Raw genomic sequence first — 14,245 nt, 5'->3', positions numbered from 1 at the left:
CCCCTCAATGTACAGTTTCATTACATGGAATGGGGGGTTCCTTGGTTTATTGTCTGGGAGCGTGGAGGTACATCATCACTTCATCAACTATTGATGCCGTCTCCTGTGAGTAATTCGCTGGCACCAATCCCAGCCTGTTCTAGTACCGCGACGGTCAGCTTGGCGAGATTTTTATTTTTGCTTGCGTCAAGCTGATGTTTATTTTTCTGCCTTGTTGGTGTGAGGCCGACGTTTGAAGAGAGGATTCAGAGATGTAAAGAGAAAAACGCAGCATTTCAAAAATACTTGATGAAGAGAGGGTGTGGAATGTGAAGCTGTATTCTCATGCATGTGATGGAGGCAAAGAGACAATGTGCTTTTCCACCCTGAGTCACCGGTTCCGACCGAGAGAGAGTATTGAAAACACGCTCTACTGGATAAACGTGATCAATAAAGTCAAGGAAAATATGCGCTATGGCAATATGAACTGACCTTTTCAGACTCTCAAATTGAAACGATTGGCAGAGCTGTTACACTGTGTGTGTGTGTGTGTGTATGTTAATGTGTGTTTGTGTGTCTGTGCGTGTATGTGTATATATGTGTGTGTGTGTGTGTGTGTGTGTGTGTGTGTGTGTGTGTGTGTGTGTGTGTGTGTGTGTGTGTGTGTGCTGCACATCACCCCATCCAACGGGAATGTGTACGTTTCGGACATTTGTTCGGGCCAGGATCTCAAATATAACACAGCAGAAAGAACGTCTTAAAGCCATTGAAAACCAGCCTTGTTGGCGAGGTCAGGTACGGCAGTGTCATGGCTGGTTGGACAAATAAAGCTTTTGAACTTGAACTTTGAACTTTGAAGGCCTTGACCCACACACTTTGCTCTTTCTGGACAAGCAAATCCAAGGTGTTATCCTTCATGCACAAACACACACACACAGACGCACACACACACCCACACACTAACCTCTGAAGCGTATGTTTGCCCGTCATGGGGGCTGAGGTTGAATATTTTCATGAATCACTGTTGGCAACTAAAGCAGTAAAAGTCTGCTTTAGTGATTGAAAGTTTCTGCCTGCGCATTAGGGGGTTGTCCACTAAGATAAATCCTATCCCGTTCTCTGTTGGATACTACAGCGTTTTTAGATAACGGTTGTCATGTATCCCCAAAGTTTTCTTCGGACTTAGTGCGGCTGAATCATCATAAAGCATGCGTGATGAATGCCAAGCGCTACAAAAGCTCCTAAGAGCCGTTGTAATTTACATCAGACTGTGGATTTCTCCATGGGAGCCAAGTGAAGGTTTTCAGAGCTCTGATCCCTACCTACCACAAAACTCCCACAGAGCTCTTAACCACGATACAGCGGCGATCTATGACATGGCTCTAATCTATGACTGATGTTTTCTACATCTCTAATCTATCACAGGTGTTTTTCTATGAGAGCTCTAACCTATGACAGATCTTTTCTATGAGTGCTCTAATCTATGACAGAAGTTTTCTAGGACAGCTCTTATCTATGGCTGATGTTTTCTAGGACAGGTCTAATATATGACAGAGCTGTTCTATGACTACTCTATTCTATGAAGGAGGTTTTCTGTGTCAGCTCTAATATATGACAGAGCTACGTTCTACGGCTGCTCTAATCTATTGCAGATCTCATAGTTCATCCATGATAGAGCTGTATCCTATGTAAGAGTTCTCATCTATGACATATCTAACATATTACAGTTCTCAAATATATAATAAAGCTTGAGTGTAAGGCGGTAAACATATGATACGCTTTCAGCATTATTGTGGCCAGCTTTCCCAGGAATTTGAGCGGTATGGCTTAACAAAGCATTAAAGCTAGCTCATTGTAGGACCGCTCAGACTGTGCAACAACACCATTATTCACCATTAAATACAGAGCCAAATATGCATTACCTTGCTGTCTACAACCTACATGGTGACGTAGAACATTGTCAGGAGGCTCGACCTTTTAATCCACTGAGATAAATCAATGCAATCAATAAATGCAAAAAAGGACCCGAACATGGCTGCTATGACCCCTAATTCCATTAGCGATCACCACAGCAAAGCAGAGCTCACAGGAGACACCCCACAGTGGCAAGGCAGCGACCCCAAAACTTTTAAATTGACTGTGAAAGGGAAAAGAAACCCCAAACCAAGGTCCCCACTGAAAGAGAAACGACAGGAACAAAACAAAAGTAAACATTTTGGAAGCCATGAAGCGGCGGGTGGTTTCCTCAATCACCACTGATGCATGGACGGTTACAAAGGCCACTTCCATGTTTCTCTTCCCGTGGCCGGGGTGACGGTAGCGTTACTCCAGACATCGTTTTATTCAGGTGCCTGTGCTGTCCCAAGGCCGCGTCAAGGCTGATATATTTTCCACTTTTCCTTCCACGAAGTAAAGAGTAAAAATTGACTGTAGCCGTGATCGTTATTCACTGCGTACTTCCAGTCAGTGCTTCAGGGTTTTCCCATAGGCAGGGCTAATTAATACGCACAAGAAGGCAAGAGGACGCCGAGCGGCGGAGGGGAACAGCAGTGTTGTCTGAGGCTCTATCGCCTTATTTTTTCAAGGTAGTCAAGGGTTTGATGAAATTTCGCCATTTTTTGACGGAAACTATTTTAACTCCGGGGGAATTTTCTCTGAGCCAGAGTGGAGTAGAGCAGACCCATTTTACACAGGTTGTAGTGTCCGGGACTGCATTCACTTCCAGAGCAGCGATCTGATCCGGAGCGTTGGTTGTTGTATGGCTGTAGCCTCGCTCTGCGGTGGCGTGCTCCATCTTTCCCGTGTTGATTAGCTCTGTTTGGCTGTCGCGTCACTGGAGAGAGGGGGGAGCGAAGCACACGACCGCCCGCGAGGCGTGGGGGCCGGCTCCCGGATACGGGAGCATGTGTTATTATATTCATCATGACTTCTGCACAGCATCAATATGCATTAGGATGTGCTGCTGCATTCCGATACCACTCAAACACCCGGTAATTACTAGTGTGTATATATATACACCATGAGATAGGACATTATGGATCCCTGGTGGGAGATCACGGAATATGGTAATGCAGTGGTACGCAGTCAGTCTATATCCTGTTATTTTAATTATTTATGCTATTTTATACCCTCTTTTTTTTTCGACGACTTTACACAATTTTAAAGACGAGGTGTGTATCGTAATTGGTCATACATCAGAGCCGGGCTCTGTGATAAGTCACCTCTTGTCACCGTTCCATCTCCTCGGCTGGAAGAAGAAAGAAGCCTGCCTCTGCCTCCCCTCTGCACATTAGTTCCCCTAACCCCCCCCCCCCCCCCCTCCCCGGTCCCCCCGTCCCCCCCGCCAGTCTGCTGTGCCGCAGCACAGACCCACAAACGAAACCTGCACACCACCCTCCCATCTGGCCGTTTGTGTTCCTCTGGCTCGCTGAAATCAAACGCCATATTTTCCCCCCAGATTGATATTGCATAATATCTGCAGCAGCAGAAAAGAAACGACCCACAAACACACGAAAAAAGCCCCGCCGATGCGGAACGTTTTTATAAAGGGTCGAGGCAGCGGCGATGTTATCGGAGGAGCTTATCACACACGAGCCATACGGCTGCGGAGGTGGTGGAGCTGGTAGAGGTGGAGGTGGCGGTGGAGGTGGCAGTGGTGGGGGCAGTGGTGGATGGGGTGGCGGTGGTGGAGGGGGTGGTGGGGGTGGCGATGGAGGTAGTAGTGGTGGTGACGGCGGTGGTGGTGTTCTGCCCCCACACTTAAGAAATGTCATCAGTCCCCCGGATTACAACATCTGAACGTTATTTAATACGTTTTTTTGTACGATTACACGCCGGTGATCAGAGGCCTACTGATACCTTTTACTTGAGTCTCCGGTTCCATGCTCTGTGGTCGGTAATGATGATGCTGATTGGCCTGTTCTCCACGGGGGATCAGGAGCCGAGAGGGCTTTGATAGAGCTTCGACTCCCACTGAGGACATGGGTAGGCCTGTTAGGGATCCACTGTCTAACCCCTCCTTAACTTAATGACAATGTTCTCAGTGTATTCACTTTCTAAGCCTATATCGGGTCCTCATCTTAAGTACATGGGTCTTAAGAGTATTCAGTCTAACCCTCTACCTTGTCCTTATCTTAAGTACATGGGTCTTAAGAGTATTCACTGTTTAACCCTATACCTTACCTTAAGTACATGGGTCTTAAGAGTATTCACTGTCTCACACCATACCTGGTCCTTATCTTAAGTACATGGGTCTGAAGAGTATTCACTGTTTAAATCTATACCTACACCTTACCTTAAGTATATGGGTCTTAAGAGCATTCCCTGTTTCACACAATACCTGGTTCTTATCTTAAGTACATGGGCATTAAGATTATTCCCTGTCTCACACCATAACTGGTCCTTATCTTAAAGGTTGGGTATGGGATTTGCGAAACGCCAGATTTTGAAAATAAACAACTCAAATGGTCCTACCCCCTCTCCCTCAACGCTGACTCTGACTCCACCCATTCCAAGTACATGGACGCGCAATCATGCACGAGGGCGAACAAAGATGCGCGAGAGCGAGCCGCTATCTAGGTTGGAGTTTAGGGTTGTCTTCTAGTGCTAGGTCCAAATGTGGATTAGCTAGTTAGCTAGCACCAGTAGCTACCGCAGGATAACAACAAACAGAAGCTTGCTCTTGGTCACGAGCTTTGAGTACATGCACAAAGGGGTCACGCGTGGGGAGCGGGGGGAGGGGGAGTGCAGTATGACCGTTTGATTGACATACTTACCGTCCAATGACACTCGTTGGTTCTGGAAATCATTGGCTGGAGTTTTTCAAACCCTGCCCGTACCACAGATAATTGACTTGTTTAATTTTCATGTCCGTACTTCTAACTCGGTGGCTGTAAGTGGGTTATGATAAGGATTTCAAGTAATTTTGCAAAAATGGCCAAAAAAGAGAATTCCATACCCAACCTTTAAGTACATGGTATTAAGAGTATACCCTGTCTCACGCCATACCTGGTCCTTATCTTAAGTACATGGTATTAAGGGTATTCCCTGTCTTACGCCATACCTGGTCCTTATCTTAAGTACATGGGTATTAAGGGTATTCCCTGTGTGCGGCTTCAGTTTAAGGCGTCTGTTAAGTGAGGAACCCCGCCCCTCTGGGGCTTGATAGTGACTGATGCCGGAGGGCAGACGATCTGTGGGCTCGCCCCGCTAAACGGGGAGGCTGTGTTGTCACGGCGATCAGGTCTGTGGGTGTTAATTATGGGGGAGGTGAACTACCAAGCCAAGCTGTGTTAGCACCTCGGGTTAGCTCGGTGGTTCATCCGAGTGGATTGATGACCGCACGCGATCAATGACCAATCATGCAACTCTTTATTGCGTGTGTGTGTGTGTGTGTGTGTGTGTGTGTGTGTGTGTGTGTGTGTGTGTGTGTGTGTATGTACGTGTACATGTCTAGGGGAATGTGTTGTTCGGGCATGCATGCCTGTGAGTGCGGTGTCTGGTGAAGATGTGGAGCTATAAGACAGAGCGAATGCAAATGCTACGCTAACACATGTCGGCGAGGTTCGCGGCGCTAGTATTTCGGCTAGTAAACGTAGCAGTTTGCAGTGTGGTTAGCTGGTGGCGATAGCGTACCGCTGCAGACAGAGTTCTCCCCAGGGAGCTCATTAGGCCTCTGACTAGCCAAGTCGCTATTAAAACAAGCCGTCTGCGCCACATGACAGCTCGAAGTCCTCATCGGCCGGTGAGACTTTGACCGGCCTGGCGTATCACACACACACACACACACACACACACTCACACACACACACACACACACACACACACACACATAAAAGCACACACACACGTCCATACACATACACACACAAACACACATACACACACACACACACACACAAAAGCGCACACACATGTTCATACATGCATGCACATACACGCATTCCCACAAATGTAAACACGCACACGCACACGCACACGTGCACACACAGCCAACAATGAACAGCGCCTTAGACCCACCACTGAGGGTAAATATGTTAAAACCCTGGATTCCTCCTCTGCTCCTCTGCCCTCAAGAATCCTCTCTTCATGAGAGAGAGAGAGAGAGAGAGAGAGAGAGAGAGAGAGAGAGAGAGAGAGAGAGAGAGAGAGAGAGAGAGAGAGAGAGAGAGGGAGATAGAAATAAAGAGGTATATAGGGAGAGAGAAAGAGAGAGAGACATAAATAGAGTTACAGTCTCTCTTTTTCATACGGAGATAGCGAGGACGAGAGAACGATATGGATCGAGAAAGGAAGCGAGAGAGAGATCTTATGGATATTCATATTCCCTCTAGAAATTGAATACATATATATTACCATTTCAGCCAGATAAAGGCTAGACATGTATGAACAAAGCTCGATCGAATGAACTGCGATGAACTGGAGAAGTTCAGCATGTGGTGTCAGAACACCTGGATGAAATATCCACAAACCTCCCACCCACAGGTTCTGTGGTTGGAGGGAGAGCACACATATAACTCAAAGCCCTCTCAGAGATAGGAGGACTCAATCGACGCAAGGAGTGGACATGGTGTTGGGGTCAGGGGCTTTATTCCCTGCCAAAGTTCTGGGTTTGAGAGGAGAGCACAAATATAACACAAAACCCTCAGATTTAGGAGGGCTTTATTCGGTCAGGCGCTTTATTCCCAGCCAAAGGGAATGAAGTATGCATACAAACAACCACACACATACACACTCACTCCCAACCACATACACGTGCACAGACACATCGCTTACACATACATATACACACATACACACACACACAAACATATACACATACACAGACACAAACATGTACAGACATACACACACACATAAACACACACAAACATACACACACATACACATACAGACAACCACACACGCATAGACTCATGCATAAAAACACACATACTTACACATGCATACACATACAGACACATACGGTAAATACACATACACAGACACACAAATACACAAACATACACACACTGCACATGGCTCACATATTTAATGGCAGAAGGAATATGATCTTCAATAAATACTCAGCGAGAGAGAGAGAGAGAGAGAGAGAGAGAGAGAGAGAGGGAGAGGGAGACAGGGGGAGAGGGAGACAGAGAGAGAGAGAGAAGCGAAGGAAGTACACACATACACACATACAAAAACACACACATGGACACAAACATTGCTTCTCCGCCTTGTGACGCTGTTTTGGTACAGAGTGGATCAGCGTGAGGTGTGAACCGGTAACGCGTCGATCCACAGCCCGGCTCATCGCTCGCTGTGGATTAGCGCCGTGCGTCTCCTGCTCACACAAAGAGCAGGAGAGCCATCAGCAGAAATACAGAGAGCGCAGCGACCCGCTATGTCCAATAGACTCACTCTGAGCGGCTGCTGGGGCTGCACAGGGTGCGCCATGTGGCTCAGGAGGTGGAGCGGGCTGGCTGGTAACCGGAAGGTTGCTAGTTCGATCCCCGGCTCCGCACTAGCGTCCGGTGTCGAGGTTTACCTGAGCAAGACGCCTCGCATTAACTGCTCCCGACGGGATGGCTGTCGCCTGGCATGGTTGGCTCATCGGTGTGTTGATGTGTGCATGAATGGGTAATGTAGGGTAATGGCTCTTTGAGTGGCCGCTGGATAGAAAAGCGCCGTATAAATGCACGTATAGTGCAGTCCATTTACCATTTGATAATATAACGCAGGCACGGCAGATAAACCATCATTTTAGGATGACGATGAGCAAATTACAAAACAAAATAAAAAAATCTTAAAATATAGATATATATATTAAATAATTATTATAATTATGATCATAATTAATTATGATCATAATTAACAACGGGAATTTGTACCCACGAGTTGTAACAGCAAACAGCCATTTGTTTTAATCCAACAGTGCGAGAGCACTGAATTAATGCTTGGATGTGATGAATGTGTAGCCGCTTCCTAGCACAACAGTGCAGATAAGAAGGGCATTGTGGGAGCGGTCCCACGGTGTGCTGAGTGTGCAGGAAGTGAACAAGGGGCCCCGTGCCTCTTGATAGCGAACCAACACCTTGTAGTGCCAACGTCTGACTGGCGTTCACTTTTAATTAGCCAGATACCACCTGTACAGCTGTCGCGCGACACACTGTCGAAGTTTGGATTTGTGTAACACAGGGACGGTAAATGGATGTTGTTGTTCAGATAACGTCTACGCTCTGTTACACACGACTGTTCCTCGTACGGTAGGATTGCAGAATACACTGCAGCGGTGAAACTTTATTTCTGCGTGCGATGGTAGTAAGCCGAGACCGTGGATGCAGTGGAAATGTAAAGGTGTTGTAAATGTTAAATGGTGAGTGGACTGCAATCATACGACACTTTTCTAACCAGTGGCAACCCAAAGCACCGTAGAATATTCACCCGTTCATGCATAGATTCAGTGGTCATAACCATGCAAGCCAACAGCCAGCTTTTCAGGAGCAGTCAGGGTGAGGTGTCATGCTCAGGGAAACCTCGACACTCAGCTAGGAGGAGCCGGGGATCGGACTAGCAACCTCCGGTTACAAGCCAACCCGCTCTACGTGCTGAGCCCCATGCCCCAAGCCCCATGCCGCCCATAGCCCGTTGTCACCAGAGTGGGCCGAAGAATGTGCGACATTCACAAACATCTCACATTCAAAATGAACCAACTGGTTTAGTCATCATGGTCGTCTGGGAAGGGGCTTTACTGGCAACGCTGAGGTGGGCAAATGTACCGGGTGTGTGAGTGTCAAACCCAATGGAAAGAACTCAATGAATCTGGACTCGTTTTCACACCAATTTCCTGGGGTATAAAAGTATAATATTCACATTTCGAGTACATTTGGAAAGTTAAGCCCAAAAAGTTAAAACTATCTATGCCTGGAATTCGGAGAACCCAAAGAAAATCATTTTTTCACAATCATGGTGTTCATAAGGTGCAGCAGTGGCACCTGTGCAAGGAGTTTAAATAAGTACTCAACTAAATACAGAGCTCAACTGTAATGCAAATCAAACATCTGCTAAATATTATCAATCTCATATTATTTTTTCGTTTTCATTTCCATTAAGGGCATTTAGCAGACGCTTTTATCCAAAGCGACTTACAATAAGTATATTTGTCAGAAGAAGGAGAAACAATATATCGCTGTTGGTACAGTAAGGATGTCCTTAGATCCAAGTGCCAAGCACTAACTATCGCTAGGTTAACCCATTCCCCGTGTACAACTAAGATAGCTAGGATAAGACGCTACACCATGCTAATTACTATTTTTAAGTGCAAGGATGTACAATCCACAATAAGTGTGTACATTAAGTGCCAGGACGTACAACATACAATATGGACTGTTGACGGTAAGGATCAGTCACAATGGACTGTTGAATGTGTATGTCGGTAACAATGGACTGTGTGGGTCAGTAACGTTGGACTGTTGACTGTGTGTGTCGGTAACGCTGGACTGTTGACCGTGTGGGTCGGTAACGTTGGACTGTTGACTGTGTGCGTCGGTAACGCTGGACTGTTGACTGTGTGGGTCGGTAACGCTGGACTGTTGACTGTGTGGGTCAGTAACGTTGGACTGTTGACTGTGTGGGTCGGTAACGCTGGACTGTTGACTGTGTGGGTCGGTAACGCTGGACTGTTGACTGTGTGGGTCGGTAACGCTGGACTGTTGACTGTGTGGGTCGGTAACGCTGGACTGTTGACCGTGTGGGTCGGTAACGTTGGACTGTTGACCGTGTGGGTCGGTAACGCTGGACTGTTGACCGTGTGGGTCGGTAACGCTGGACTGTTGACTGTGTGGGTCGGTAACGTTGGACTGTTGACCGTGTGGGTCGGTAACGTTGGACTGTTGACTGTGTGGGTCGGTAACGCTGGACTGTTGACTGTGTGGGTCGGTAACGTTGGACTGTTGACTGTTGTGTCCTTGGCAGGCATCGCCGGGAACCCGGTCCTGTTCAACGAGAACGGAGACGCCCCGGGCCGCTACGAGATCTACCAGTACCAGATCAGGAACCGGACCGCTGAGTACAAGATCATCGGCCACTGGACCGACCAGCTGCACCTTAACGTGAGACCGACACCACACACACGCACGCACACACACACACACACACACCCCTGCACAACACACAGACACACATGAACACCCGCGGACATGCACGCATACAGACACAGTAAACACAGTACACACAGTTCCCGTAGACACACACACTCCTGCAGAACTCACAAGTACACACACACACACACACACACACACACACACACACACACACACACACACACACACACACACACACACACTCTCTTGCTGCATACACAAAACCACCGTAGTACACACCCTCCCTTAATAACGCAGTACACATGAATGCACACAAACTCACTCCCACGGCAAACACACAAACAAACAAATAAACAAACAACTCCTACCGTACACGTACACACACACTCTCCCAAAGTCCACGTACACACACTCCCCCGTAGTAAACCCACACAAACCCACCACAGCTTCCCCCGCCGCCCCCTTCCACCCAGGGCATTCAGCGCTCCGATGTGCTGCCGGTGATGGAGTGTTTGCCAGGGGAATCCGGCTGCTTGTCGGGGGCTCTGCAGCTGTGTTTGCGTGTAATTCCTCCCCAGAGCCCTTTGTCTCCCCCTCTGCTCAGCCTCGTCTCCTTCAAAAGGTGTAAACACACACAGGGTGCGTTTGAATGACGAACCGGGGCTGGTTCAGAGGAGCAGAGGAGCGAAGCCCGGACTTAAGGACAGACAGACACTTCAGACGCTGTCACTTACTTTAAAAACTGGAACTCAAACTATTTTTCTTGGCAAGAGGATAAAAGTAATAACGTAAAGGAAGGGAATAACAATGAATTAAATTAAGGGTTTCGAAATCACAAATCACGCTTTTGGCAAATAACTTGCCTGGGGCGGCGGGGAGGAGGAAGAACACAGTGTTGACTGACTACAGTCTGCTTTAGGGCGCCCTGCGCTGTCTGTTCCTTTTGTCCCCGATAGCTTCCTTAGGTAAGCTACTTCTATGGCTTTCCTTTCTTTCGCCTGTCAAGCTGCTTTAAGTTAATTAGCAGTCTTTGAGCTCTTAATTGAATGGCAAGGCGAAGACAAACAGCTTTGAGTTGGGAATGCACCTTTGAAAGCAAACATAACATTAAGTCTGACGCTTTTTAACGACACAAAGACAAGTTTATCTCCCGTGGCAGACTCCGGGGGAATATTTCTCAACCCAAACCGAGGGCTTTTGTGCTTTTTCACTGTTACGTTAATCTCGAGGCAATAGCACGGTCGTGTATTGAGAGCCAACGCTACGTGGGACCAGACAAATATTTATCACACAATAATACTATCAACATCAGCAGTATCGAGAATGACATCAAGAGCTCAAAAGCTTTGTGTGTCAACAAGGGCGGTAACTCCAATGTTAATTTGTCGGGTTGTGTTATGACGGTTTGTATACGATTCAATATATTATATTTTCTCATTCGTATTCTGGAGATAACACTGGACAGGAAAAACAAACAAACTCTTTTCCAAACCATCATCGGCTCATTGCTATTCCCCTGCTGTCTCCAGCCAGAGGGCTGTTATTGAGACGGAGGTTTCTCTCCGTCCATCTCCCTCCGTCTCTCAACCTCCCCCCGTCTCCCCCGGTCTCCCAACCTCCCCCCCGGATCCCCCCGTCTCCCCCGGTCTCCAAACCTCCCCCCTGATCCCCTCCGTCTCCCCCGGTCTCCAAACCTCCCCCCTGATCCCCCCCGTCTCCCCCGGTCTCCAAACCTCCCCCGTGATCCCCCCCGTCTCCCCCGGTCTGCAAACCTCCCCCATGATCCCTATCGTCTCCCCCGTCTCTGCCCTCCGTCTCCCCCGGTCTCCAAACCTCCCTCTGATCCTCCCCCCTCTCCCCCCGTCTCCCCCCCTGTCTTCCCCCCAGGTGCGCACCATGCAGTGGCCGGGCGGCGTGCGCCGGGTGCCCTCCTCCATCTGCAGCCAGGCCTGCAAGGCGGGCGAGCGCAAGAAGACGGTGAAGGGCATCCCGTGCTGCTGGCACTGCGAGCGCTGCGACGGCTACCAGTACCAGGCCGACACCTTCAGCTGCAAGATGTGCCGCTTCGACCTGCGGCCCAACGCCAACCACACGGGCTGCGACCCCATCCCCATCGTGAAGCTGGAGTGGAGCTCCCCTTGGGCGGTCATCCCCGTGCTCATCGCCGTGGCGGGCATCAGCGCCACGCTCTTCGTGGTGGTCACCTTCGTGCGCTACAACGACACGCCCATCGTCAAGGCGTCGGGGCGGGAGCTGAGCTACGTGCTGCTGACGGGGATCTTCCTGTGCTACGCCAACACCTTCCTGATGATCTCCACGCCCGACGTGGGCGTGTGCTCCATGCGGCGGATCTTCCTGGGCCTGGGCATGAGCATCAGCTACGCGGCGCTGCTCACCAAGACCAACCGCATCTACCGCATCTTCGAGCAGGGCGGCGTGTCGGTGAGCGCGCCGCGCCTCATCTCGCCCGCCTCCCAGCTGATCATCACCTTCGCCCTGGCGGCGGTGCAGCTGCTGGGCGTGTGCATCTGGTTCGGCGTGGACCCGTCGCAGGCCGTCATCGACTACGAGGACCAGCGCACGTCCAACCCGCTGATGGCGCGCGGCGTGCTGAAGTGCGACATCTCGGACCTGTCGCTCATCTGCCTGCTGGGCTACAGCATGCTGCTGATGGTCACGTGCACGGTGTACGCCATCAAGACCCGCGGCGTGCCCGAGACCTTCAACGAGGCCAAGCCCATCGGCTTCACCATGTACACCACCTGCATCATCTGGCTGGCCTTCATCCCCATCTTCTTCGGCACCTCGCAGTCCACCGAGAAGGTAGGGCCCACTACCTTCGGGTCAGCCCCCCCCTCCCTCCCAACACCCTCCCCTGCTGCCTCTGTGTGTGTTTGTGTGTTTGTGTGTGGGTGTGTGCGCCACATGGGTCAGTGTGTCTGTGTGCCTATGTGTGTTTGTGTGCCATTGTGTGCGTGTGTTTGTGTGTGTATGAGCATGTGTGGAAGTCTGTGTGTGTGTCTGTTTGTGTCTGTGTGTGTGTGTGTGTGCGTGCATGTGTGTGTGTGTGTGTGTGTTTGTCGTTTTCCTCTCACTTGTTTTTTGTCTCCACTTTGTGTTTGTTTTGCTATTTTTCCGACAGCAGACAGTAAACTAACAGCAAATCCACGTCCAATAATCCTTGGAAAGGAGTGTTCTGTATCGTCTCCCTTCCTTGATTATCTCCCTCAACCTGTCTGGGTTAATTCTCCTTCTCCCCCCCACCCCCCACCCCCCACCCCCAGGTTGTTTTTCTTATCCTGGTTCGTCTTTTGTTGTTCAAATGGTTTTCTTTAGAGGCTCTCCTCTCTCCTACTCTCCTCCTCTCAGCAGCCTGTCGACGTTGGAGGAGTAGGGGGGCTGGGGGTGGGGGGGGGGGGGGACCTTGATTATAAAACAAACAAGCACGCTTCTTCGAGAGGCATTTCAAATGAAGATGAGCCTCTGCCTGGATATAAGACACTTCAGCGAATTACATTTTTCCCTTTTCCGTAAAGTTACGATTGGTTTTTGGCCACAAGTTTAATTTAGTTTTTTTTTACCGTCCTCGCTCCTTCCGACGAAGAGACCGCTTCAAAGACATCGAGTTTAAGAGGAACTTTTTATTCTAAGTAAAATAAATGAATTTCTGGGTGTTACCGGGGTTTGACCCTGCTTTATCTCCTGCCACAGACAACCTCGTAAACAAGCAACACAAATCTTACCACTCGGATATTTCTCTTGAAAGACGCACGCCACGACAAATTAGGGCCGATCCCGCGGGAGCTGTTTACACCACGAGCAGCTTTCCCTCTCTTCTCCCTCCCGTGTCAAATCAATGTGTCTGCCGTCGCACAGCCATGTCTGAGATCCAGCGCAGAGAGACAGAGACGGGCGCGCAGGGCGGGGGAATCGGGGGGTCAAACGAGGTCCAGACACAGGGGTCATGAGTGTTCGGCCGCCCGTGACAGCGGTACGGTGAGAGGAGGGGGGTTGAGAGATTGTCTTTTTGGCCGGTTGTTTGCTGTGTCACAGGAGAGGACACACCAGTCAATGGGAAGAAAAGCCGAATCCTGGCATGGACACTATCGGCTGTGCCAGAACCAGCCCGACAGATGCAACAAATTAATCCTCACCTCCTTCCCACAGGGATTTGTGAAGACAAT

General features: G+C 49.3%; 1 protein-coding gene across 1 annotated transcript in view; it reads left to right on the top strand.

The window, feature by feature from the left end:
• LOC130402264 (metabotropic glutamate receptor 4-like) overlaps window positions 1–13,455 on the top strand; it is a 47,860-nt gene extending 34,405 nt beyond the window's left edge. Inside the window, exons 5-7 of the mRNA XM_056606408.1 lie at window positions 9,934–10,070; window positions 11,949–12,904; window positions 13,431–13,455. Of these exons, the coding sequence (XP_056462383.1) occupies window positions 9,934–10,070; window positions 11,949–12,904; window positions 13,431–13,455 (1,118 nt within the window). The remainder of the gene's footprint in view (window positions 1–9,933; window positions 10,071–11,948; window positions 12,905–13,430) is intronic.
• Window positions 13,456–14,245: the final 790 nt, after the last annotated feature.

Source organism: Gadus chalcogrammus, chromosome 13 (assembly GCF_026213295.1).
Source record: "Gadus chalcogrammus isolate NIFS_2021 chromosome 13, NIFS_Gcha_1.0, whole genome shotgun sequence".
NCBI classification, from domain to species: Eukaryota; Metazoa; Chordata; class Actinopteri; order Gadiformes; family Gadidae; genus Gadus; species Gadus chalcogrammus.
This window is presented reverse-complemented; position numbering and strand designations above follow the sequence as displayed.